Genomic DNA, 25,296 nt, shown 5'->3' on the forward strand with positions numbered 1-25,296 from the left:
GACACGCGGGTTTCCCTGCGTTCATTCACAGGCACCCGCTGACCACAGCCGTGTGTGCGTCGGTCCTGGGAGGACAGGGCCCCGTCCCCAGCCCCCTGCCCAGTGGGACCTTAGCTGTAGCCTCACTCCCAGCCCTAAGATCAGAGGTGGCTCTGCAGCCCCGTCTGCGCATGATCAGCGCGTGGCCGTGGTCTCTGCTGGAGGGTGACCGTCCCCCAAGTCAGCCCTGTGACGGAGGTGGGCGCTGCGGAGGCGTAATCTCATGGGGCTGCTCGCACCTCCTTCTTTCCGTGGACTCAAGCCCGTGGCAGGAGTGAGCTCGCCTCGACCTTGTGGTGGGCACCACCCCGTCGCAGGGGCCGTGCTCCCCCTCAGACGGGGAGAAACGAGGCTCTGGCCCCAGGGGCTGCCTCTCAGCTTCGAGACCCTGTGTCCCTCTGCCTTGCAGAGCTGGGGCCCGGAGGCTGCTTTGTTTCTGCAGGGCTGTGCGCTGTCCTGATCTAAAGGGCACCGTGACTCGTGACTCGAGCGGGGGACTGACGCAGAGGGAGGGAGTGGCTCCTGTGTGGGGGGGGAGCGTTTCCTGGGGGCGGGGGGCGTGGATGGGTTCTTGGGGCCGGGACGAGCGCAGTCTGTTTCGGGGGGGCCTTGCTGCTGCGGGGCACCACGCACACCTCCCCCCACGCTCCCCCTTCCTGCGGGCTTCGTCTTCCTGCAACCGACGGGAAGGGGCAGCGCGTTCAGGGGCATGTTGTGAGCATTTGCTCCCTTGGGCTTCCTTAATCCAGGGGTTATGAGGTTTTCACACTCATGAAGCACAAACACAGCGCACGTCCCAGCCCCGGGTGCAGATTTATGGAATCTTTGCTACATGCATCGCTCCGATATTTCCTACTCAGCTCCATTCCGGGCCCGGTGATGGTGGCAGCTGCAGTGTGACGGGCTTGTTTTAATCTGACGTCCGTAGGGGCTGGTGGTCCTGGGACAGGCTGTTTCCCGGGGGAAGAAGCAGAGGCCTGAAATAGAGGTTTCCTTCAAATCTTGCCAAGACTGATTGAACACATGAGCCAGCTGACCTCACCAGCCACCATAGTCCTTTCTGGGGCTGCCAGCGGGCCCCCTCCTCACCTGCTGCTTGGGGGGGAAGGTCCCCGGGCACCCCCTGCCCTCATGCCCTCCACAAGGCTTCAGGGCAGGTGTGGGAGACCTTGGCTTAGGGAGTCTTGAAAATAAAGTGTCACACGTAACACGTGAGTTGATTTATATTAAAGACTGGGAAGGGCTCGGGTTTCACGGAAAAGAGGTGTTTCACTCTGCTGCCCCCCAGTGTGTCCCCCTCGGGGCCGAGCGCCAGCGGACTTCCTGCTGCCAGCCCCCATCCTAGTGTGGGCGTCCATACCTGCTGACCCCGAACTCCGGGACCCAAACGGGCCCCCAGCCATGTCCACACCCCACACGGTCGGCCCTTATGTGTTCCCATGTCTCAGCAAATTCTTTCAGATCCATCTCTGTGCCCAGGGACGTGGGGACAGGGCAGCTCCTCCCACGATCTGACAGTTTCACTGTCCTTCCCGCCGTGCTTCTCAGATGCCTTTACTGTTCAAGTTAATTCATTTATTTAATTTCTTGTTCAAACTAGGTTGGCTAATTTTCTGACGTCATAGAATTTTGTTCTCTATGATTCATTTCTCTGAAATAGAAACCATTGCGTGTGTTCTGTTAGAACACACGCAAAAGGCACACATCTTTGAGATACGCTTCTCTGCCCCAAGTTCTCGTTTTTGTGCCCCCTCTTCCTGAGAGCTGCGTGGACACTAGAAACGCAAGTGTCCCACAAATGGGCAGTTGACTTGGGAGCTTTGTCGCACTGGCATCAGGGCCCAGGGAGTGAGCCCAGAAGCAGGTCCCCTCGCTCACAGCAGCTCCCCAGCAGGACTGGGGGACCGGGCAGGGGCTGCGGTGCCAGGGCGAGTTACTGGGGGGCTTGGTTTTAGAGAGGTGCGTGAGAGGGACATCGGAGCACAGCCTGGGGGCAGCGGTCTCGGGTGTGTGCTGGGAGGTCCCTCCCCCGGGGCCGGGGGCCCGGTGCTCCTGTAGCTGTGGTGGGCCCGGCCCTCGTCCCACTGTGTCCGCTAACGCGGTCCCTCGGCCGCCTTCCTTTCCTTGCCTGTCACCATCGTGTCCCTGGATCTTAGCCTGAGAGTGGGGCCCGGAGGCGCCCTGCGATGTGCCGTGTGAGGCCTGTGGGTGGTGGCTGAGCCCAGGAGCCCTGCTTCCAGCTGCGTGGCAGGGTCGGGGGGGTGCCAGCGCTTGCTGTTGGGAAATGAGGAGTTCGCCAGGAGCTACTCCCTGCAGGGCGTCGCTTTGGAACCCTGGCCAGAGGTCAGCTGGCGGAAGAGCAGCTGGTGCACCGAAGGGGTGGACGACGGGCTTGCACGCTGCCCCGCACCCTGCTCTTGGGCCCTGGGTTTTAATTGAGGTCAAGAGGTGGAGTGGGCGGCAGACGCAGCCCGGCCCACCCGCGTGGGCAGCAGGCAGCGCTCCAGCCGCCTAGCCTCTCCTCTGGGCCGGCTCTTCTCAGCCCCACAGGCACCCGGGCCCTGGACACCCGCGGGGGGACCCCTCCAGTGTCTCCGTCACCGGGCTGGCGCTGTGAGGGGCCCTCAGCTCCCGTCGCCCAGCAGAGGCACAGCGGGGACCCCCCAGCGCTCTGCACCCACCTGCAACTCCCGGCGGCAGTCAGACCCCTGCGCATCCCCAAACGCTGAGTCTGTCGTTCCCGAGTGCGGGAGTCACCCTGGACCCGTCCATGAGAATGAGCGCTTGTCATGTGACTCTGGGGGCGTCTTAGAGACGCTGCAGCCAGGGGCCCTGTGCAGCACTTGGCTTCTCTGTGCCTCATGCTCCCTACGGATAAAATGAGCAAAATACGCTGCATCTGGCCAACCGCCTTTTCAGGAAAGGCGAGAATGAAAGAAGCACTTTAAGAAGCGGTGTGAGAACGGCCCAGGGCGGCTGGGCTGGGCTGGGCTCTTCACCGGACGTGGGATGGGTCAGGCCGGAGGCGCACCAGAGGGAGTGGGCAAAGTGCACGTGGGCGTAGCGGTGGGGCGGAAGGCAGGCGGGCCCCCCCCCCACGACCGCTAACTAAGCAGCTCTGACCCCTGAACTCAGATCCCCTGTCCCTGAAATGGGCCATTGCGACCCTCAGGACCGGCTCCGTAAAGGGCAGGCGAGGCACACGGGGAAGGGTCCACACGCGGTACTGACGGTGCAGGAGAGCCTGTCGTCAGGGCACTCGCACGCGCACACGCCCGTGTGCACACTCACACACGCGGTGCACGCACACGCGCACACACACCTGCTGGAAGGGGCATTTCCGGCAGATGGTTGCGTTGCATTCCGTGCCATCGATTGATGACTTTCTGTGGTTTTCTACTATTTTATAACATGTATTTTAGTAGCCTTATTGAGGCAGGATTTACATACTGTAAAATACATTCCTTTTCAGTGACCAATTGAGTGAGTTTTGGTAAACTTAGGACTGTGCAGCCTCCACCGTCTGCTGTGGCACGTCCCCACGCTGTGTGCGGCTCCTCCCCCCAGGTGTCGCGCACCTGCTTCCTGCCTCTGTGGATGTTGCCCCTTCTGGACATTTCATGGAATCATGTAAGATGTGCTCTTCGGGTCGCGTGACTGTTTGACGTTTGTCCACGTACCAGTACTCTGCTCCCTTTTATTGCTGAATGGTTTTCCTGCGTTGTTTTGTGACACCTGTTCTTTATGGGCTTATGGTTCAGAAGCTTCATTTCTAGAACATTCCTGGCAGGTCCATCTCATGCTAGAGGACAAAGACCATCATCCAGAGAAAGGCAGGCTGCGCAGAGAAGGGATCGCGGGGCAGCGGCCCAGTGCAGGGGTGGCCCTCCCCCCAGACCTGGAACCACAGACCCTCAGCAGGCGGCCGCTTCCCACCTGAGCACCCACCCAGCTCAGAAGACGCGAGTGGTTTTTCGTTTTGAATTTCATTTTATTTTTTTAATACAGCAGGTTCTTATTAGTTATCTATTTTATACCTATTGGTGTATACATGTCAATCCCAATCTCCAAATTCATCCCACCACCACCAACCCACTGCTTTCCCCCCTTGGTGTCCATACGTTTGTTCTCTACATCTGTGTCACTTTCTGCCCTGCAAACTGGTTCATCAGTACCATTTTCCTAGGTTCCACATATATGCGGTAATATACAATTTTTGTTTTTCTCTTTCTGACTTACTTCACTCTGTATGACAGCCTCTATCTCCATCCACGTCTCTACAAATGACCCAATTTCGTTCCTTTTTATGGCTGAGTAATATTCCATCGTATATATGTACCACATCTTCTTTATCCATTCGTCTGTCAATGGGCATTTAGGTTGCTTCCATGACGTGGCTATTGTAAGTAGTGCTGCAATGAACATTGGGGTGCATGTGTCTTTTTGAATTGTGGTTTTCTCAGGGCATATGCCCAGTAGTGGGATTGCTGGGTCATATGGTAATTCTATTTTTAGTTTTTTAAAGAACCTCCTTACTGTTCTCCATAGTGGCTGTATCAGTTTACATTCCCACCAACAGTGCAAGAGGGTTCCCTTTTCTCCACACCCTCTCCAGCATTTGCTGTTTGTAGATTTTCTGATGAAGCCCATTCTTACCGGTGTGAGGTGATACCTCACTGTAGTTTTTGATTTGCATTTCTCTAATAATTAGTGAAGTTGAGCAGCTTTTCATGTGCCTCTTGGCCATCTGTATGTCTTCTTTGGGGAAATGTCTATTTAGATCTTCTGCTCATTTTTGGATTGGGCTGTTTGTTCTTTTAATATTGAGCTGCATGAGCTGTTTATATATTTTGGAGATTAACCCTTTGTCTGTTGATTCGTTAGCAAATATTTTCTCCCATTCTGAGGGTTGTCCTCTCGTCTTGTTTATAGTTTCCTTTGCTGTGCAAAAGCTTTTAAGTTTCATTAGGTCCCATTTGTTTATTTTTGTTTTTATTTCCATTACTCTAGGAGGTGGGTCAAAAAAGATCTTGCTGTGATTTATGTCATAGAGTGTTCTGCCTATGTTTTCCTCTAAGAGTTTTATAGTGTCCGGTCTTACATTTACGTCTTTAATTCACTTTGAGTTTATTTTCACGTGTGGTGTTAGGGAGTGTTCTAATGTCATTCTTTTACATGTAGCTGTCCAGTTTTCCCAGCACCGCTTATTGAAGATACTGTCTTTTCTCCATTGTATATCCTTGCCTTCTTTGTCATAGATTAGTTGACCATAGGTGCGTGGGTTTATCTCTGGGCTTTCTATCCTGTTCCACTGATCTATATTTCTGTTTTTGTGCCAGTACCATACTCTCTTGATTACTGTAGATTTGTAGTATAATCTGAAGTCAGGGAGCCTGATCCTTCCGGCTCTGTTTTTTTCCCTCAAGATTGCTTTGGCTATTCGGGGTCTTTTGTGTCTCCATACAAATTTTAAGATTTTTTTGTTCTAGTTCTGTGAAAAATGCCATGGGTAATTTGATAGGGATTGCATTGAATCTGTAGATTGCTTTGGGTAGTATAGTCATTTTCACAGCATTGATTCTTCCAATCCACGAACATGGTATATCTCTCCATCTGTTTGTGTCATCTTTGACTTCTTTCATCAGTGTCTTATAGTTTTCCAAGTATAGCTCTTTTACCTCCTTAGGTAGGTTTATTCCTAGGTATTTTATTCTTTTTGTTGCAATGGTGAATGGGATTGTTTCCTTAATTTCTCTTTCTGATCTTTCATTGTTAGTGTATAGGAATGCAAGAGATTTCTGTGCATTAATTTTGTATCCTGCAACTTTACCAAATACATCGATTAGCTCTAGTCGTTTTCTGGTGGCATCTTTAGGATTCTCTATGTATAGTATCATGTCATCTGCAAACAGTGACAGTTTTACTTCTTTTTTTCCAATTTATATTCCTTTTACTTCTTTTTCTTCTCTGATTGCCGTGGCTAGGACTTCCAAAACTATGTTGAATAAGAGTGGTGAGAGTGGACAACCTTGTCTTACTCCTGATCTTAAAGGAAATGCTTTCACTTTTTCACCATTGAGAATGATGTTTGCTGAAGACACGAGTGTTTGAAGTGTGTTTATCTCACTCCCACCTTCCTGAGAAGCCAGAGGACAGGGGTCCTTGGCTGGTGGAAGGGGGCCCTGGGGCACCTGGTGCAGACCCTCTGCAGCCTCTCCAGGAAGTGCACCCACTGCCCTGATACCTGATACGTGATGCAAGGTGGAGCATTTATCAACAAGAAGCAGCCTTTCTTTTCCTTTTCGTCACCGGAGGTGTTTGGAGCTCCTTTGCCAACTGTCACCTACGACACAGCCAGCACCGAACAGGCAAGTGAGGCACCGTCACCCAGTGCTGGTCAGAGGAGCAAACCTGGGGCCGAGCATCTCGGCTGTGGATCATTGACTGCCCAGCAGGGGCTGACGTCTGTCCCTGGCACCTTCCTCGGGAGAAGCCCCACTTCCGTGTCCCTCCGTCCACCACCTCGGGGTTCCTCTGTGTGTGTGTGTGTGTGTGTGTGTGTATGTGTGTGCCCACGCTTTGTGCAGCTGCCCGGTCACCTCACATCCTCCCTGTTTGCTCCTTACAGCAGGAGCACCAGGGACCTCTCATCAGTGGATCACAGGACATCTCGGCCAGTGAATTGAGCAACCGGGGTGCACGTGCAGGGGATCACGGGATACGGCATCTGTTTTCAGGCTCTTTGGCCATTTTAAAAATCATTAAGTTGCCGGTAAAAAGGACACACACATCTCGGAAGAGAATAATTTTGCATTCACCCTGGAGAGAAAAAGATAGGGCGGAAGCCTCTTCAGATTCATGTGTGACCCGTACAGCTGGGCGGGGGGGTGGGGGGGGGCAGGAATCACAGTCAGATAGAGCCGGGAAGAGGTCTCCTTCTCTCCATTGTGTTCCCCACCTTCCAACCCCATAGGGCCAGACATAGGGACAGCGGGAACCGGATTCCCTAGGACCTGCCCAGCTGCCCGTCGAGGAGCTTCCTGTGTTTGCCAAATAAAAGCCTCTTGGAGTCCCTCTCGAAGGGGGACAGCTCGGGACCCTTCCAGGCTCACCCCGTAATGGAAACACGGGGGTGCCGGCCGGCCTGTGGGAGCAGAAACCGCATTCAGGGGGCTCCAGGGGCCCCGCCCTTTGGCACTGCTCCTCCCCGCGGGTCAGAGCTCACGAGCTCAGCAGTTCACTGGCTCAGGGCCCGGCAGGAGGCTGTGATCTCGGCCCAAAGGGATCAGAGCAGGCCTTCAGGGAGACCGTGTTTGGGGACCGGTGTCTGCTACCTTGTCTGCTACCTCGGGATTCATTTCCAGACGCGAGTGGGAGGGGCTGCAGTGGGGACCCGGGCGAGCTCCAGCTCCTCCAGTGCCCTCCACAGCAGCCCTGGTTCCGGGGTCTGTGCCAAGGGCCTCGGGTGGCCCTACTCTCGGTCCCTGAAAAGGAGAAGGCGGTACATGGGGGAGCTGGCTTAGCTGGAGCTGGGCGGTGCCAGCCTGGCGCGTTGTTTATTTGCATTCCAATCAACCTGCACGTAGCCGGCTATTTATGACCCTGGACCTTGGCCGGGCTCCACCGCGGGCGGTTTCCCAGCCTGGAGCTCAGCAAGGTGCCTGTCCCAGGAAGCCCGGAGCTGGGTGAGTCTGGGGGTGCAGGGTCGCACCTGTGTCCGGCCGGTGGAAGAGGGCCCACACATGGTGATACGTGGTCCTGTCCCTCCGGGACCGCACCCCTGACGAGTTCTCTCCCACAGGAGGGGATGGAGGGCTCCTGGTCCCGAGACCCCATGTGCGGCTGGTGGAAGTGGCCCCGGGACGGCGAGATGCCCGCGGAGCACAGGGACGTCCTGGTGCTGCTCCCCACACGGGAACGGCTGCGGCTGGTCATGGGGGTGAGCGCGGAGGAGAGCCGGGTGGGCGACAGCAGGGGGGCAGCAGGGGCCATGGGGTGAGCCGGGCCATGTGTGAGCGGTGGCCGTGGGGACCACATGGGGCCAGTGTGCTGGCGGGCCTGCCCTCTGGGCCCGCACTGTGTTCTAATCACACCACTGCCCCCCAGCTTAGAGAAACGGACGCTGGCTCTGGCCACCTTTACACAGTGTGTGTCCCTCGGTCTGTAGCCCCCGGCTGTGGCCCAGGCCAGACACAGTCCGCAGCGTCCGGCGCCCGCGTGGGCTGATTTTGTTCCGAGGGGCCCATCCCTTCTGGAGCCTCTTCCCGTGACCCGGGCGGGGGTGGGTCTGAGGGCAGCTGCGTCCTCGGCCTGCAATAAACACTAAAGCTGCTGAGGGAACCAGATTCTGACCCGGCAGACGGGAGTCAGGCCGCCCACACCTTGTCTGCGGGTGACCGTGAGGTCCTGCCTGGAGGGGCGAGACCGCGGGTCTGTCCTCCCAAGAAGGTGGCTCCCGCCTTCCCTGGGAAGGGCAGCCCCTAAGCGCTGGGCTGGGGGACAGCGGAGCAGGGGTTCGCTCGACAGTGTCCGTGAGAGACCCTGCTTGGCCTCTAGCTGGTGGCCACGTGACTCAGGTTGTCCTTTCAGGGGAGATGTGAATTGTCGCTTAGGAATCCATGGATTCACTCCACACGCAGGGTGACACCCAGGCGCAGGTGCAGGATGGAGGCTCTCTTTAGGAAGCATGTGACTCCTGCAAACTCCCACCAGACAAGGCAGCTGTTTGAAGTCAGAGCCATTAGCTAAGAAGCCTCATCACAGAGGTGGCGTGTGCCCGACTCTGAATGACACTTTGTCTGCGAGCACCAGTGCACCCCTGGGGACGAAGCTCGCCTTTGCCGCCTTCCCCCGGCCCCCAGCCACCCCAGGGACAGCAGTTGTCACGCAGACGTCTTCAGGGCGACCTGTGTCAGCCAGCACCGCTGACACAGGTGCCCCGCAGGTGCCCCGGCCCCGCTGCTCCTCCCTCCCTGTGAAGGAGAGCCCGGAATGAGGGAGGGGCTGCACGCTGGCCGCGCAGGGACTCCCGGCCCCGCAGGGACCCTCCCCGACGGGACTTCCCGGGGAGCAGGGGTACGGTGAGCCGGGGAGGGGAGCCCCCGTCTCTGTACAGCAGCTGTAGGGGTGCGCGGGGCCTGGCCTGAGCACAGACACCCGCGGGGATACACCGGACAAGCCGGCCACGCTGTGGGCCCGCCGCTGTGCTCCGCGGCGACTCAGAGCCTGCACCGCGGCTGCCTGCGCCCCAGCTCCGGCCCTCGGGACACGGGGCGTCTAGTGGGTCAGTGCAGGGCCAGGTCGCTTCCAGCCGGGAGTTTGACGTCTTTCCACCTCATTCCAGTTGCCCGAGAGGAAATGAAGTGGCCTGAGTCCTCCGGTGCCAGGCGGTCTCTGGAGCTCGGTCGCGGTGGCCTTCTGGGCGTGTCTGAGCTGAGATCGAGGCCTCTCTTCCCCATCTCGGCCCGGAGCAGCCCCTCCTGTGCTGACTGGTGCCCCCCCGTGTCCGGCTCTGCCCCCTCCCTTAGCCCTCTCCACGCGCAGCCGGGGCCCTGCCCCCCGTTGGTCTGATCTCACAGACGGGGGCACTGAGCCCCAGAGTTGGCGAGCACTCGGTGCTGAGTTGGGGCTGCAGCCCAGGCCGCCTGGTTCCAGAGCCCGTCTGCGCTCTCGCTGCAGGTGTAGCCCCCTGCCCGCAGGGGAGCAGAGCCAGGGCAGCAGAGCTGGACAGGCCATGGGCTCCTGTGCTCTGGAGCCCCAGGCCCCGTCTTGGTGGCGTGCTGGGGAGGGGTCAGCCCTCCCATTTGGCCTGTGAAGGGAGTGTTCCTGATGGACGTAGCTGACTGTGAGAAATAAGTTCCTATTTCTGGGAACGCGGGGGGCAGGGTGCGAGGGGGACGGAGAACTCAGGAAGCTAACGTCCACGTGGAAACGTCTATCTCATGTGTTCAGCCATCGCGGACGCTCGGGCTGTCTAGGGCCCAATCAGAGGAAGATGGAATCTCTTTGTCTGTCTTTCCTTCCACTCTCACCTTGTCTGCCTGTCTTAGTTGAGTTGAGAGGCAACGGAAAGCGCCTAGAAAGTTGGCTGGCCCCTGGGGGAGGGGGGTAACCTCATTGAAGGTTAACTGTGGTTTATGAAAACGCAGCACTTGAAGTGGGAGGGGTCTGGTGAAGAGCGCTGGTCGCTGCAGGGCTGGTTTGGGGCTGCCTTTGGGAGGGGGCGGAAAGGGTATGAGATGCCCCATGGCTCCTGGGAATGTCTTGTCTGAGTCCTGGGAATTTCTCCTCTGCTCAGGGACACACTTCTGTACTGGAGTCAAGGCCCCCAAGCCTCGGCGTCCCCATCCAGCGATGAGATGCTGGAGCTGATCGATGGGTTTTCCGGGGGTTTGCTGTGTCCTTAGAGGTGCCTTGTGCCACGGGGAGGGTGCAGCAAGGGGACTTGGGGCGGGTGGGGGGGGGGAGGGGAGGTGCTGAGGCATTGGCCCTGCTCTACGTGAGCCTGGTTCCTCGGTGAAATTCACGGGAAGGTCGTCCTGAAGGACCGTGCATCCAGAGCAGAGCTGAACCCTCTAGATGGAGACGTGGATCTCGGCTGCGACGGGGCCCACGGAGCCAGCCTCCAGCGCCTGCGGCCTCGCCCTCCTGGCCCTGCAACTCGGAGCCAGCGGAGCCAAGTTACTTCCGGGGCGTGTGCAATGGGCTAGCAGCGAGGGAGGACCCCGTATTTAACTGTACCACGTGCGTCTTCACACCAAGCATTAGGAAGCCATGGGCTGGGAAAAGCCTTGCTGCGAATATGCGTCACCGTCATCGCGGGCGGAGGGCTTGTCCCTCACCAAACCAGATGGACGATGACAAGGCCGGCCTCCCGGGCACTGACCACTAAGAAGCGGGACTCCCAGAGTCACTGGAGCTCCGCCCGTCCCCGGGAAGCCTGCGACCAGCGTCCTCAGGCTGCCGGAGCCGGGCCGCGGGGCTGTCGCACTCCAGCCCCTCAGCTGCCCCCGTAAATGGGTCTCCATTCGGTGAACCCGAGCCTCCAGCAGCCGGCCTCTCACACACGGACACAGGCGCCAGGCGGCAACGTAGGCCTGTGGGGACCAACCACCGGCCCAGGAAGCACAGAGGACGGAGGGCCAGACCCACCAGGGAGATGTGTCGGCTACGGGATAAAGGACCCTGTGTGCCCAACAAATCAACGGCCGGGGAAGGGTCCCGGGGTGGGGCCTTCCTTGAGTCTGGATTCAAATCAACAAAGCATGAAGACGTTGACGTTTGTGAGACAACCGGAAATTTGAACGTGTGGGATGGCTGATATAAGGCTGTTGTTAACGTTTTAGGCGTAATGAAGCATTTGTGGGTGATGGAAAGCCGACTGGCTAATAGTTGTGTTGAGGGAGAGAGCCCGCCCTTCCGTGTACACACACCGACGGAAGAGCGACCTCACTCGTGCAGGCGTGGACGCACACCCAGGACTGGGGCCACGTGGGAGCGGGGAGGGGCGGGGAGGTGACGGCGCTGGGGGCTCGGCCTGGGCCCTGAAGCCCGGCAGGAGGTCCCTGTGAGGCAGGACGGCTGCTGTGGCAGAAGTGGGGCGTGGGGAGACATGGGCCTCCCCTGCAGCACACGCCCCTTTCAGGGGTGCCCAGACGCCAGCCCCGCTTTCAGGAGTCGCCTAGCGATGCTGGCTTAGGGTGAGGAGAGAGCCCGGTGGGGTTCCTGGGGGCGGAGCCTCCCACACCCCGTCCTTGCAGGGAGCAGCCTCCTGTCCTGGGGTTGGGCACGCCACCCCCGCCCTCGTGAGGGTCCCACCCTCTCACAGGCGGCCCGCTGCGTTGGGGGGACTTCTAGCCGTCAGCCTGAGGAGTGACCAGGGACCCCGAGCCCTGACTCTGCTGAGCGGGAAGCCCGCTGAGCCAGACCCCCTGCCCACCAGCCCGGCTTGGTGGACCCTCCTCTGGACTCCCTCCTCTTCCAGGGGTCGCCCTGCTCGGCGCCCTGAGCACCTCCCATCTCTATCGCAGGTGCAGGCCACCGGGCACGAGCTCTTCCAGCAGGTGTGCGACCTGGCCGGCATCAGAGAAGCCCACTTCTTTGGCCTCAGTGTGATAAGAAGTAAGCAAGTGTTGCCCGACGACCCTGGGCCCCCGGGCCCCTCCCAGGGCAGGGAGGGCGGGTGCTTGGGGCTGAGTCTGAAGGAGACCCCAGGCCTCTGCCTGGTGCCGCCTGGTGCCCATGTGTTCCAAGGGCACCAGGGTATCTGGGTGATTCCCCCTCACTGCACCGGAGCACAGGCACGTGCACTCATGCTCACACATGCAAATATTTACATACTTACACATTCACACACATGCACACTCAGGCACACATATACATATTCAAGTATTCACACGCACACATAATACACAAACATAATCACACTCGTGCACACTGTCTCACATATTTACATACTTACACATTCACGTGCGCACTTACATACACACATGCTGGCACACTCATACCCTCACATACTTATTCACACTTACAGGCACACACTCACACGTATTTACATGCTCTCACACTGGTGCACACATGCACACACACACATATACACTTGCACACTCCCCTCCTCTGGAGGGAGAGGGTGAGCAGGCTGGAAGCTTGCTTTCTGGAAGCCCTGGCCCTGCTGGTGTGCAGGGCCCAGTTCAGAGCCGTGGGTCAGATGGAGCCTCCGTGGAACCCTGGCGTGAGGAGGGGCAGTGCTGGCAGACGAGGTGGGGCGGCCGCCTTGTCCCCCCGTCCCAGGCTCCCTCCAGGCCCCCGGGCTCAGTGGACGAGCACAGGGCAGAGCCGGGGAGCTTGACCCTCTGCCTGGATCCCCCAGCCCGCGCACCCCAGGCAGGCGTCCAGGTGGGGGCCCAGTGAGATGGGGAGACCCCAGGGGGACATGGGCTCTGAGGACCCGGCCTCTCCCTCGGCCGTCCGTGCAGTGTGTCCTGCCGATTTGTAAGCGTTTCTCCGAGGGAAACAATCCCATGGTGGCCCCCGCGTGATGACCCAGGCCTTCGTCCCACGTGGGTTCCCTCAGTCCCAGCCGCAGAGAGGATTCCGTGCTTGGGCCGCCTGACCCCTCCGGGCCCCGAGCACAGAGATGGAGGCCCCGGGCCCCGAGCACAGAGATGGAGGCCCCGGGCTTGTCACTGGTGCGACTCCCGTCCTCCCCAGGCTCTCTTTGCAGCTTGTAATTTCATCTCAGCGTGGCTGAGAGCCGAGCCCTGGGACTCCCGGAGGCCGAGTGCCTAGGGGCTTGGGGGGCGGTGGGGGAGGCGCGGAGCAAGCAGGGAGGAGAAGGAGGATGAGGTGGGGTCACAAGTCAAGGTCCCGATGGGAATTCCTGCCCCTAGACCCCGCCGTGAGCCCCCTGGCGTGGACTTGGGGTGTCCCGTGTGGGACCCCCAGGCTGGCCCGGGGGAGGTGGTAGAGCTCAAGACAACCGCCTTTTCTCCTGTCTGTCAGGAAAGAGCTCCCCAGTTCCGGGCCCCGGACGGAATCAGGGACTTCGGTAAGACGGTGCTGCAGGCAGGGGGCCCGGCGCCCAGCATGGGGTTCACTTCCTAGAGTAGCAGCTTTGGGTTAAATTTTAATATTAGTGGACTTTTCCCGGTTTGCCGGGAAAGCTCAGTTAATGGGTAGCTTTGCCCCAGTTTACACTTCTGTCCAGAATCGCCGTCTTAGCCGTTGGACGCTGCCGCCTTGTGTCTGGTCCTCGCAGACAACCAATCAGGACGCGGGCGTTTCTAAGGAGTTTGATTCGTTTGGGGGAGGAGGGGGTTGCCAGTGCTTATTCCTCAACAAGTCTGTCGTCTTGTTCTAGAAGTTTCCCACCTCATGGAAATGAAGTCCCCATCGTTCCAGAGAGGGTCCTGGTGGGCCTGGTGGAGGCTGAGCGGGGGGCTGGCGTAGGTGGCGGGACCCGCTCACTTCGTGGCACAGGCCTCATGGCGTAGGACCGGGCACACGCGGGCGGTAAAGCAGAGACAGGGGACGCACACACGTGGTGACTTCATGCGGACACTCGTTGAGACCCGGAGCCCTGGGGGGAGGGGGGGTCGCAGGCTCTGGGGGGCGCCCTACCCCTGGGACGCGGTGGTTGGGTTCAGTGGTCCCTTCTTCCTCCTGAGCTTTGTCACTTGGGAGCCTGGGCCTCTGGAGCATCTCGAGGTGGCTTAGCTGAGGGTGTGTGCCACTCCGGGCCTCTCTGGTCCAGGACAGCCGCCAGCCCTTGGGTCCCCCCGCCAGGGCTTGAGGTGCAGTGCCGCCACAACCTGACCCTCCGAGGCCCCGCTGGGGTCTGGGTGTGGGACGTGCAGGCGGGCTCAGACTCAGTGGGTGGGCACGTTGGGGGCTCCAGACGCAGGAGTGAGGATGGACCTGAAGCCCGGCCACCGGCAGTAAAATAATAGAGGGACGTCGGGGGAGGGGTGGCAGGCTGGCCACCGGAGCAAGGAGGTCTCAGAGGAGGAAGCAGGGGGGCCGGTGGGGTTCACAGGCCCACCCCAGTCTCCCTCTGCCCAGGACGGAGGGACGCGCAGCCAGCCCCCCGTCCTGGTAGCCCTGCAGGATAGAGGAGAGGTGCAATGCTCATTTTACTGAAAAAGTATTTTGAGAATTTTGAGACACCCATGAAAGTAGAGAAAACAGCATGCAGCAATTGCCAGCCTTTTGCCATACCTGCTCCATTGAACCCTGAATGTTTTGCTGATTATTTAAAATAAATCCCAGTCTTCATGCTATTCCATCCCTAAATACTCTTTACATATCTCTTGAAAGAGAATATTTTCTTAAATAGCCACAATGCCATTTGTACACCCAACAGAATTAACAATTTCTTGATATTATTTAATATTTGCTTGATATTCAAATTTCCCAGTTGTTTCGGAAATGTCTTTTTATAGCTGTTTTGTAAGAATAAGGACCCAAATAACGTCCCCGCGTTGTGTTTTTGTCACCTTGTCCCGAAACGTCTTAGGGTCAGGGGCAGCTTCTGTGCACCCTGCTTGGGCCTCAGGTAACAGGTACCTCAGACCAGGCGGCTTAAACGACAGAAACCTGTTGTCTCGCAACAGACCTCTGGAGGCTAGAGGTCTGAGATCCCGGGGTCAGTGGGGCCGTGCCTCCTGAGGCCTCTCTCCTCGGCGTGTGCTTGGCCGTCTTCTCCCCTGGAACTCACGTGGCCGTCCCTCTGTGCAGACCTGTGTCTGAGCCCCTCTTCTTATGTGGACACCAGTCCCACCGGAACAGGATCCACCCTAGTGACCTCATTTTCACTTAATCACCTCTGAGAAGGCCCAGCTCCAAATACAGTCACACTGTGAGGTCCTGGGGGTTTGGGCTCCAACATAAGAATTTGGGGACACATGCGGCTCCTGACACCCCTCCCCTTTTTCGTGCCAGTGGCTTGCTGAGGCCAGTGCGTCCACTGTCCCGCTGGCAGCCCCACACTCTAGGGTCCCGTTTCCTCCCAGCATCACCTAAACTGTCTCTCACCCCACACTTCCCTGTCCCGGAGGTTGGCTGGACGGCTCAGTCACTCCAATCAGCCTTCTGGGTGGGACAGCATCACATACCCCAGGCCTGGCCCCGGGCGTGTCCGTCACCCGACGCCACGTCTGGGCCCTACTTCTAGTGGTGCGAGATTGGCCCGTGGGTTCAGGTGGGCAGTGCTGGAAGCCCACGTCCAGCGGGTGGGCTGCAGCTGGGGGGCTAGTGGACGACTTTGAGAAACAACACATTCGATCCGTTTCTAGTGCCTTTGTCGTCTAGGTTAGTGACGCTGTCAAGACTTTTCTTCTAGAGCTTGAACCTAAGCTGAAGGTGGTTTGTTTCTTTCTATTCTTTATTGTGAATTTGGGGGGGAGGTTGGAAGGAGCAGGAAGGTGATTTAGATAATCATGTGCGAAAAAGGGCCCTTGCAGCGCCTTGCAAGGCGGGCTTGGCTTTTCACTCCTGTTCCCACATGCGGGCTCCTTAGACAAAACCCCGATCCTTTAACAGCACCACCAAGGTCAGACGGCATGCGATGGCTAAGCCTGTGGGCTCCGACCACCCTGGGGGAGCCTCCCGGCCGCAGAGGATGGTCTAGATGAATGAAAAGCAGTGCTTGCTCAGAGCAGAGGTGGGCACACTTCCTGTACGGGGCCAGATAGTGAGCGCCTCTGGCTTTGCAGCATGAAAGCGGCTACAGACGTTACGTAGACAGAGGAGCCCGGCTGAGCTCTGCTTGGCCCAGGGCCCTCCTTTGCTGACCCCGGGCTTCGAGGGTCCTTGGCCTGGGGGTGGGGTGGGGCTTACCCTAGGACCCCTACCAGGGCTTTATTAGCTGTGTGACTGGCGTGTTTCCTAGCCTCTGCAAGGCCCGGTTTCCTCCTCTGCAAAGTGAGCATAGATACAGCCGAGGTGCTGAGGACGCGAGGGTGCGGGGATTGGCTCAGGGTCCCAAGCCCAGAGCCTGCACACGGCAGGCTCACGCCTCCTGAGGCGGGGGCTGCTGAGCGGTGTGGCGGGCCCCGTCCTGGTCCCCTGGCACCGCCCTGCCTATACCCTCCAAGGCGGCCTCCTGGAGCTGGGAGGGGTCAGGCTGTCCTGCTGTCGTCAGAGAGGGGCCTGCAGGTGGCGCAGTCGAGGCCCTGAGAGTCACCGGTTCTGGAGCTGAGCCCGACGGTAACGGATGGAGGCCGGCCCGCCCCACACTCCTCTCTAGAATAATCTCATTTTTCTCCAGCTTACAAAGGAAACACGTGGTCGTAATAGTCCGAAAACACAGAGCGTAGAATTTGGAAAGAAGGGTCCCCCGTGACCATTCCCAGCGTGACCACGTTAACCTGGTTGTTGACTTGAAGTTGGGGAGCTTGGTCCCAGGTTTATAGGCCTTTCCAGTTTCGAAGGACTCGGTCTGCAGCTGGGAGAGGGGCTGTTGGGAGGAAGGAAGACCCTTTCCGACGGTCGCGCCCCCGGCAAGTACCAGCTCCAGTGCCATCGCGATGTCAGTGTCTAGGTTTCAGTATCTAAAGATTCCACACTTTGGAAAACCACCCGGTAAAGCCTGCACGTCAGGAGACACGCTCCTTCAGCCTGCCACCCCGAGGAGGCCACCACGTGTGACTGGTCGCACATGGGCCCCTCCCAGCACGCTCTGCTCCAGGCCCTGCTTCTCTTTGTAGACAGCGAGCACGTCTTCATGGATTTGGAGCAGAAGCTCAGCAAATACTTCTCAAAGGACTGGAAGAGAGAAATGCATAGAGTGAGCTAAACTGCCAGGTGGGAGGGCAGGGTGGAGGGGCCCGGGAGGCCCAGCTGCTGGCCCCCGGGGGGGTCCGCCCCCCACCCCAGGTCCCGGTGCGGAGTCTGCCGGGCGCAGGGAAGCCAGCCACGTGGGTGCAGGTGCATGCCCTTGAGTGTTCTGGACATTTGCTCAGCTTTTCCTTTAACAAAGTGACATAAAATCATGGACTGCCCTGCAGTACGGACCTGAGCTGTGGCCTCGGGCTGGGTCTGAAGTGACGGAGGTGATGGCTCCCTCCTGAGCACCAGCCGGGGGTCAGCCCCCTCCCCCCAGGTTTCAGTACCGCCTTCTCTCCACCCTTCCACCCCCAGGGAAGCGGCAGGCCCGGTGCCCCCTTCGTGGCCTTCCTCAGGGTGCAGTACTACGTGGAAAATGGAAGGCTTATCAGGTAAAATTGCTCGCTGGTTCTCTGGCACGTTCCCGGAAGGGTGACCACCTGTCAGGATGCGGTATCGCTGTTGCTTGGGGGATAGAGGCGCAGCCATTCTTTTTAATTAACCAACATGTAAAGACTAGGGCAGAAACAAGAGAGTGTTTCAAACACGGGTATTTTTATGCCCTAGGGTGGGGTTTTTCCCAGGTGTGCGTTGGCGGGTCTGCGGATTCCTGTGTAAGTGGGGACCATCCTCCTACTCTGGGCTGCATGCCCAGCTGCTGGTGCCCCGCCCGGATGGGAAAGGGCCCCAGGCTGGCACACCTGGAGGGCCTCCTTCTGAGTTCCTGGGGCTACCTTCCCGAGAGAACCCCACCAGAGCATGTGGGAAAATACAGACCCTGGGGCTCCCCAGGAACTGAGTTAGCCCAGACCGGGGGCGGGTAAGCAGGACCCGGGTCCCAGGAATCCCCTGAACAGGTGCAAGCGGGCCGGGGTCCCCACAAGCCTCCCCAGGCAGAGAGCTGGGGGGAGGGAAGGTTCTAGAAAAGTCTCGGAGGGGAGAACAGGCAGGTTGGGGGGAGGGAGCGTGGCTGCCCCGTGCTATGGGGCCAGTCGCTGGTGGTAGTGTTAGAAGATCTGAACTTGTTCTTCCTGGGGGCCCTGCTCCCTGTGTGTGTTGGGAGATTAGCAGAAGAAAGGGGCCCGTCTCTTGGGAATGAGCGGCTATAAACCAGGTCTGCCGAGTCCTGGGTCCCAGGAGCCCTGCCCGAAGTCAGGCTCACCTGGCTTCTCAGCAGCTGGGGGGCGGCAGCACATCCACCTGAACCTCCCCCGCTACAGGGTCCTGGGGCCCTGGGGCAACGAGACGGGGCCTGGTGGGCAGGGGGGGGGTGGTGACAGGCGGGGTGGGAGGCCGCGGGCTGCAGGGGGACAGCCCTCCCGAGCCCGCTCGCCTGTCAGCGACAGGAGGGCCAGGCACCTGTACTACTGCCACCTGAAGGAGCGGGTGCTGCGGTCCCAGTGCGCCCACCGGGAGGAGGCCTACTTCCTGCTGGCTGCCTACGGGCTGCAGGCCGACCTGGGCAATTACCGCGAGCCGGCACACTCGGGCCGCTACTTTGAGCCGCAGGCCTACTTCCCGCAGTGGGTGAGGCCCCTCTCCATCCTGGCCGCCGCCCCCGGGGGCGGGGGGAGTCCCCGGGCTAGAGGGGGCGAGGAGGACGGGGAGCCGGCTGGACAGATGGCCTGCGGCTCCCTCCCCAGATCATCACCAAGAGGGGCAGCGCCTACATCCTCCGGCACACGCCCGCCCTGCACCGCGAGCAGCGGGGCCTGAGCCCCAAGCAGGCCGTGCTGCACTTCATCCGGGAGGCCTGCCGCCTGGAGGACGTGCCCGTGCATTTCTTCAGGCTGTACAAGGTCCAGCTGCGGGGACGCCAGGCGGGGGAGGGCGGTTCAGGCCCGGGACGCACCTCCCCAAGGGTCCACAGGGCGGCCGGGACCCCGACCCAGGACAGGAGGGACAGAGTCCCCACGGCTGTCCTAGGACTGGGACCCCGACCCAGCATCAGAGGGGAAATGGGAGGAGGCCCGGGGACCCCACCTCAGCCCTCAGGCACCCCTGGTCCACCAGCGAGGGTCTGCGAGGAGGGCCACAACCCCAGGCCTGGGGCTGTAGACCTTGCCAACGTCTGTGTCCTCTTAGGATAAGAAGGAGGACCGACCTACTATTGTCCTGGGACTGACCCTCAGAGGAGTGCAGGTCTATCAGGTGACCAGCAGGGGCCCTCCTCTTCTTCCTCCTCCTCCTCCCCTCCCCTCCTCCTCCCCCCTCCCCCTCCCCTCCTCCTCCCCTCCCCTCCCCTCCTCCTCCCTTCCCCTCCCCTCCTCCTCCCCTCCCCTCCCCTCCTCCTCCCCTCCCCTCCCCCTCCCCTCCCCTCCTCCTCCCCTCCCCTCCCCTCCCTCCCTCCCCCTCCCCTCCCCTCCCCTCCCTCCTCCTCCCCTCCCCCTCCCTCCCCTCCCCTCCCCTCCCCTCCCCTCCCCTCCCCTCCCCTCCCCTCCCCTCCCCTCCCCTCCCCTCCCCTCCCCTCCCCTCCTCCCCTCCCCTCCTCCTCCTCCTCTCCCCCCTGCCCCTCCCCTCCCCCCTCCTCTTTCTCCTTAACGCCCCCTCCCCTCCCCCACGGGGGCTGGCCTTGCTGCTTCCCTCCGGCTGGCCCTGTGCACGTGGCCCTGCTGTCTTGCAGGAGGTGAACCACATTCCACAGCTGCTCTACGACTTCCCCTGGCACCACGTCGGGAAGCTGGCCTTTCTGGTGCGTGTCTGATGGGGTCGGGGCTGGGGGCGGGGGTGTCTTAGCCCCCAGGAGCCCAGGGGAGCCTGGCAGACGCTTGTCCTTCAGGACACTGACCAGGCATGTCATGGCCCACGAGGTGCAGGCACAGCCTGAGGCCTGGGGGGTGTCCCGCGTGGAGACGGCCCCGCCCCCTGGCAGTGCCCTCCTGCCAGGCTGGGTGTCCTGGTTCTCGTCACCAGGAGAACTTCTGGCTCCTGGGTGGAGACAATAAAGGGGGGCGAGGAGGAGGCCGCAGACGTGCTCCATCCAGACGCCCTGGGCCGGGCCTGGCACCGGGCAGGTGGCAGGGACGGTGGGCCTTGGGTGCAGGCTGCACTCGAGGGCCCAACAGGGCCGTGGGCCACGGGGTCCGCCTCCCCCAGCCCAGCGCGGCGGGCGCCGAGTTACAGCTGCCCTGAGGCCCCTCCCCCAGGAGAAATCAGGTGGCAGGACAGAAACAGGGCAGCCCCAGCAGAGGGCCTGGCTGATGCTGTGCTGTGGCTTTCTCGGTACGTCACGTAGCGTCTCTTCTCCGCTCAGGGCAAGAAGTTCGAGCTCTGGCCGGACGGGCTGCCCGCGGCCCGGAAGCTGGTGTACCGCACGGGCTGCCCCTGGCGCTCCCGCCACCTGCTGCGCCTGCTCAGCGCCAGCCACCAGCTGCGCCTGGCCCTGCAGCCCGCGCTGCAGCGGCTGCGGCAGCTGGAGGAGGCCCAAGGTGGGGCCGTCCCGCCCGCGCCCACCCCTCCTCTGCGGTTGAGGCCGGACGCTCGGGGCGCGGCAGCCCGCGTCGCACCCTGTTTTCCCACCGGGGGGTTGGCAAGGGGTGGTGGCGACCCCACTCCTCCAGCTCTCCTGGGGCCTGATTCTAAAGATGGGGGCCGGGGGGGAGGCGAGGCGAGGGCTGCAGTAACCCCCAGGCGGTTCCTGGAGGCCCTGGCAACGCACGCATGCGTGTGTGAGCATGGAGTGCCTGTGTGCACATGTGTGCACGCCCGCTTGCGGGGGCTGCTTGGGGTCCCTCACACTGAGACCTGAGAGCCCTAGGGCAGTGAGCACGAGGGCGAGTGTTAGGAGTTTACCGGCTGCTGGGGACAGATGCCACCTGGGGGCCTGGGCTATGACAGCAGACACTCGGGGTCCTGATCTCTGGGTGGCACTTCCCTCCCCCCACTCTGCATCTTCCTGGGCCTGGCGGTGGGCTGGACCCCTGGGCCTCTGTCGGCCACTTGCGGCTCCGTCTCCAGCGCTGTTCTTACACCCCCCCCCCTCCCCCCACACACAGAGAAGAAGTGCTACCGGGAGTCCTGCATCAGCGACGTGCTGGAGCTGGACCTGGACCTGGACCCGGACCCGGCCAGCAGGGCGTCCCCTGGCTCCGCTGGCAGCGGGGACAATGGGGACGGAAGCTGGCGTCCCCCGCACCGCCTCTCACTCCTCTCGTCTGGCAGCCACTGCAGCTCCCACTCGTCGGGCATCGAGGCCGACTCCCAGCTGGCGGGGCCCACGGAGCCGGGGGAGATGTCGGTGGATGAGCCCTTCGTCGGGGCTGCAGCGCTCCGCGGGGAGGAGCCGCCCTGCAGCTCCAGCACCAGCCAGAGCAGCCGTGGCACAGTTGGTGGTGGCAGAGGTGGGCCTGAGGGCGACACCCGGGACCAGGGGGAAGGTGCGTGTGCTGCTTGGCTAGATGCCGGCTGCGTCATCGCTGTGCGTGCCGGGAGAGGCTGGGGTGCTCGTGACCCTGGTTCTTGGGGACCTTGTTACACAGGGGCCCCTCCACCACCGGGCCTGGGAGCAGAGGAGGGAGGACAGGGCCCTCCCTGCAAGACGTGGTGGGTGGCGGTCCTTCAGTCCCCCTGCAGCTGGTAACTCCTAGGGAGCCTGACCTGGCCAGCGTCCCTCATGTAAGATCCCATCGGAAAGCATTCAGCCAGGTTTCTCTCTTGCTACCCGCGGGGGTCAGTAGAAGTCACGTGACAGTCGGCCACTTATGAGCCATTCTAGGACCAAGCACCCACCCGGATTAGCATGAGCTCCTTGTCCTCAGGGATGCTTCCGCAGTAGGTCTGGGAGCGGGGGCCCTGAAGTGGTTCCTTGTCACCCCAGGAAGGTTACGCAGGCTCTGCTATTCCCTGAGCACCTGCAGCGTCTTTGAGAGTGGATACAATGGGTAATCGTGGGGACCAGCCTCAGGGCCCGGCCACCCAGGTCCACCTAGAGTCACCCAAGGTTATGCAGGGTCACCCAGCATCACCCAAGGCCACCCAGAGTCATTCAGGGTCACCTCAGGTCCCCCAGAATCATTCAGGATCACCCAGTGCTACCCAGGGTCACCTAGAGTCACCCAAGATCACCTAGGACCAACCAGAGTAATTCAGGGTCACCCAAGGTCACCCAAGATCACACAGTGTCAGGTGGTTTTGGTCAACCTGCCGTGTCCACCTTTACATTCTGAGTGATAAAGGACAGATCGGTCTCCATCTCTGAGGTTTTGCCCAAGTGTGTGGTCTGCAATCTGGTATGAGCAATAATAATGATAAGATGGCGTTTGCCCAGTAAGCGCCTGCTTTGATTAGACATCAGAGCACTTGGACAACTAAAGCAGCCCGGTACGGAAGGACAGGGCAGTGTGAGTGGGGGGCAGGGAGTGGGTGGGGTCCTGGGGGACCCTGCGGGGAGAAGGCTGGGACAGGCGGGGACCACCTAAGGGGAGGACCCCGGGTCGCCCACGGAAACCATCGCTCCTCGAAGGGGCTCCAACACCTCACATGGAGAACACGCGTGATAGTCTGGGGTTCCAGATGACCTGCAGGCAGGAGGCCAAGGTCACAGCCCACCCCTCTGTGACCCCGAGGCCTGAGAGGAGGGGTGCGGGAACCACAGAGGCACCCAGTCTCATCCCAGAGTTTGGGGCCCTGGGGTGGGCTGCCCTCTGCAGGGAGCAGGCGGGTGTCCCCAGGCCCTGCTCACGTGCCCTCGCCCTCCTCGCAGCCTCTCCCCAGCAGCCCTCGGCCGTGGTTCGGGTCACGCTGGTGAGCACGAGGGGCCCGAGCGCTGAGGCCCTGCACCAGGTAGGTCCCCACGTGGGCCAGGCGGCCGCTCCCTGTTCCACATCGTGCCCCGTCAGGTCAGGGGCCCTAGGCCCGCCCAAGGGTCCCCGGGAGACTCCGTCGGGCAGTGGGGGACCCGTGAGGCTTTAGGGAGCGAGGCGGGTCAGGAGCTGGGTCTCCTCGGCCTCCGCGGCTGTGAGTTCGGCCTGCCGAGTGGGGTGTCCACCGGCCCCGCCCCCTTCCCAGGCGGTGGGCGGTGTGAACAAGGCCGGCACAGCTCGGGCCCCAGGAGTGCGGGGCTCTGGGGGGCTGCGCCCCGGCCCCCAGGAGCAGGAGGGGGGCCAAAGCCAGTGGCCCTGGGAGGTGGGGTAGAGGACGGGGGGCTGGAGGTGCCGGGCTTTGCTTAGGGCGGACCTGGGGGAGCCCCAGTGGGCGGGTGGTGACCCTGGAAAGAGAGTGAATGTTAGGGTGCGATTTGACTCAGAGGGAGGCAGGCGGGCGCGGGGGGGGCCGGCAGGAGGTTGAAGTTCAGCGGGGGCGGGGGCGGGGACGGGAGGGGGCGAGAGTGGAGGGGAGGGCGAGGCGGCTGCAGGACGGCCTCATGGTCTCTCCCTGCAGGTGCCGGAGGCCCGGGCGGCAGCCGGCCCCGCGGACCCGCACAGCCGCAGCGTGGACGATGTGCGCCCCGCGCCCGCCCCGCGCTCGGCCCCGCGCCCCGCCCCGCGCAGCTGCCCCGTCCGCCGCGCGCTGGACCCGGGGCCGAGGAGGTCCGTGAACTCCCGCTCCCTGGACGTGCTCGGAGAAGACCAGCTCCCTGAGGAGTTTGTGGTGTAGACGCCTCGGGGCGCCGCTTCACCCCCGCAGGGCCCCGTCCACGCCGCACGGCTCCGCCCACTTGGCACTCTGTCCCTGCAGCGCCGCTCCATCCACGCGGGGCTCCGTCCACGCTGCTCGGCTCTGTCCATCTCTCCATCCGCGTCTCGCCGGCCCTCTCTGCCCTGGAGGCTCCCGCCTCCCACCGCCAGGCTGAACGGGGCCTCTGGCACCGCCCCTTTTACCTGGCGGCTTTGCACCTTCACCTGTCTGAGGGGTGGAGCCAGCTGTGTCAGGCCTGGCGGTGCCGACTAGGTCTCACGTTCCCTGCTGCTCGGACTATGGCCGGTCCGAGCATCTTCCGTCCGCGTCTCCAGGAGGCAGAAGCCGAGGTCCGGGGCTCCAGTCTCTGCGCAGTGGCGCGTGGGCCGTGCAGCCTCTAACGCTCGAGGGAAGGTGTCTCAGCTCAGGGGTCCCCAACCGCCCGGCCGCAGCCTGTTAGGAGCCGGGCCGCACAGCATGCCCTCCAGAGCTCGCATCATTCCCCCCCACCCCCCCGCCGCCACCCCGCCTGTGGAAAGATTGTCTTCCACCAAACCGGTCCCTCATGCCAGAAAGTTTAGGGACCAATGTCCTAGCTGCTCGCGGACATTGGAGAGACCTCTGGGGTTCCCCTGCCACCAACTCCTCGATGGATGGTGAGACCAGGAACAGCAAGCTTCCCGGGAGTCCTCGAGCGCACGGTCACCATCGCTGTCACTGCACTGGCCACAGGGTCCCCAGACCACCCTCCCTGCCGCCCCTGCTGCTCACAGCCCTGGGCCCACTGGACAGAGGCGCCTCTGTGAGCTGTGCGCCCAGCTGCGTCACCCCAGACCCTCAGCAGAGCCCACCTTGTCCGCCGTGGGTACACAGAGGCACCGGGCCTGGAACCGCACAGCCACGTGGACACTGGTTCCGTGGAGCTGGTGGCAGGAAGTGGGAGAGGCAGGCTAAGGAGGAAGCCGTGATCTACTCTGACCCACAGAAGGAAGGCTCCAGAAGAAAGCCCGCCTGCGCAGAGCCTGAGTTTTCTCCTTTCCCGTCACAAGTCAGGCTCTGAAGGTGGTCCTTCCCCACCTCCTGCCCCAGTATCCACCCAGCCCGGAGGGCGTCTGGGCACCAGGGAGCCATGGCATCTAGTCAGCACTGGTCACCCCCCGCCCACCGGCCATTCGTTGCCACTGCCCCCTCCCCGAGTCAGAAGACTGGATGGGAGGTGGGGACAAGGATGGGGCCGGACCGCCACCCCCCCTCGTCTGGGGCAGGAGACCCCTTCCGAGCTTCTCCACCTCTCCAGTTGGCGGCTCCACCAGTGGCTGA

The 25,296-nt window shown here is 61.3% G+C and overlaps 1 protein-coding gene across 2 annotated transcripts; it reads left to right on the plus strand.

The window, feature by feature from the left end:
* The first annotated feature begins 7,475 nt into the window (after nucleotides 1–7,475).
* On the plus strand, nucleotides 7,476–24,424 carry FRMD1 (FERM domain containing 1). Of its 2 annotated transcripts, none has more exons than XM_036871803.1 (13): nucleotides 7,476–7,724; nucleotides 7,841–7,978; nucleotides 12,069–12,159; nucleotides 17,244–17,323; nucleotides 17,677–17,753; nucleotides 18,708–18,888; nucleotides 19,005–19,160; nucleotides 19,447–19,512; nucleotides 19,985–20,053; nucleotides 20,615–20,789; nucleotides 21,357–21,737; nucleotides 23,063–23,142; nucleotides 23,740–24,424. In XM_036871803.1, exons 2-13 carry the CDS (start codon nucleotides 7,847–7,849, stop codon nucleotides 23,953–23,955), a joined length of 1,704 nt encoding a protein of 567 aa, XP_036727698.1. In that variant the 5' UTR covers nucleotides 7,476–7,724; nucleotides 7,841–7,846; the 3' UTR covers nucleotides 23,956–24,424. The 2 variants fall into 2 exon arrangements, with proteins under 2 accessions (XP_036727698.1, XP_036727697.1); XM_036871802.1 differs by having other exon boundaries at nucleotides 7,478–7,724; nucleotides 18,702–18,888.
* Nucleotides 24,425–25,296: the final 872 nt, after the last annotated feature.

Source organism: Balaenoptera musculus, chromosome 12 (assembly GCF_009873245.2).
Source record: "Balaenoptera musculus isolate JJ_BM4_2016_0621 chromosome 12, mBalMus1.pri.v3, whole genome shotgun sequence".
Classification (NCBI taxonomy): Eukaryota; Metazoa; Chordata; class Mammalia; order Artiodactyla; family Balaenopteridae; genus Balaenoptera; species Balaenoptera musculus.

What these genes read in the sequence shown, in the direction of transcription:
- FRMD1 (XM_036871802.1), top strand. Translation starts at nt 7,847, where the DNA reads ATGGAGGGCTCCTGGTCCCGAGACCCCATGTGCGGCTGGTGGAAGTGG. An exon ending in AGGCCTACTTCCCGCAGTGG is followed by an intron (nt 18,889 to 19,004) that starts GTGAGGCCCCTC and finishes CTCCCTCCCCAG; the next exon opens with ATCATCACCAAGAGGGGCAG. An exon ending in CACCCGGGACCAGGGGGAAG is followed by an intron (nt 21,738 to 23,062) that starts GTGCGTGTGCTG and finishes CCCTCCTCGCAG; the next exon opens with CCTCTCCCCAGCAGCCCTCG.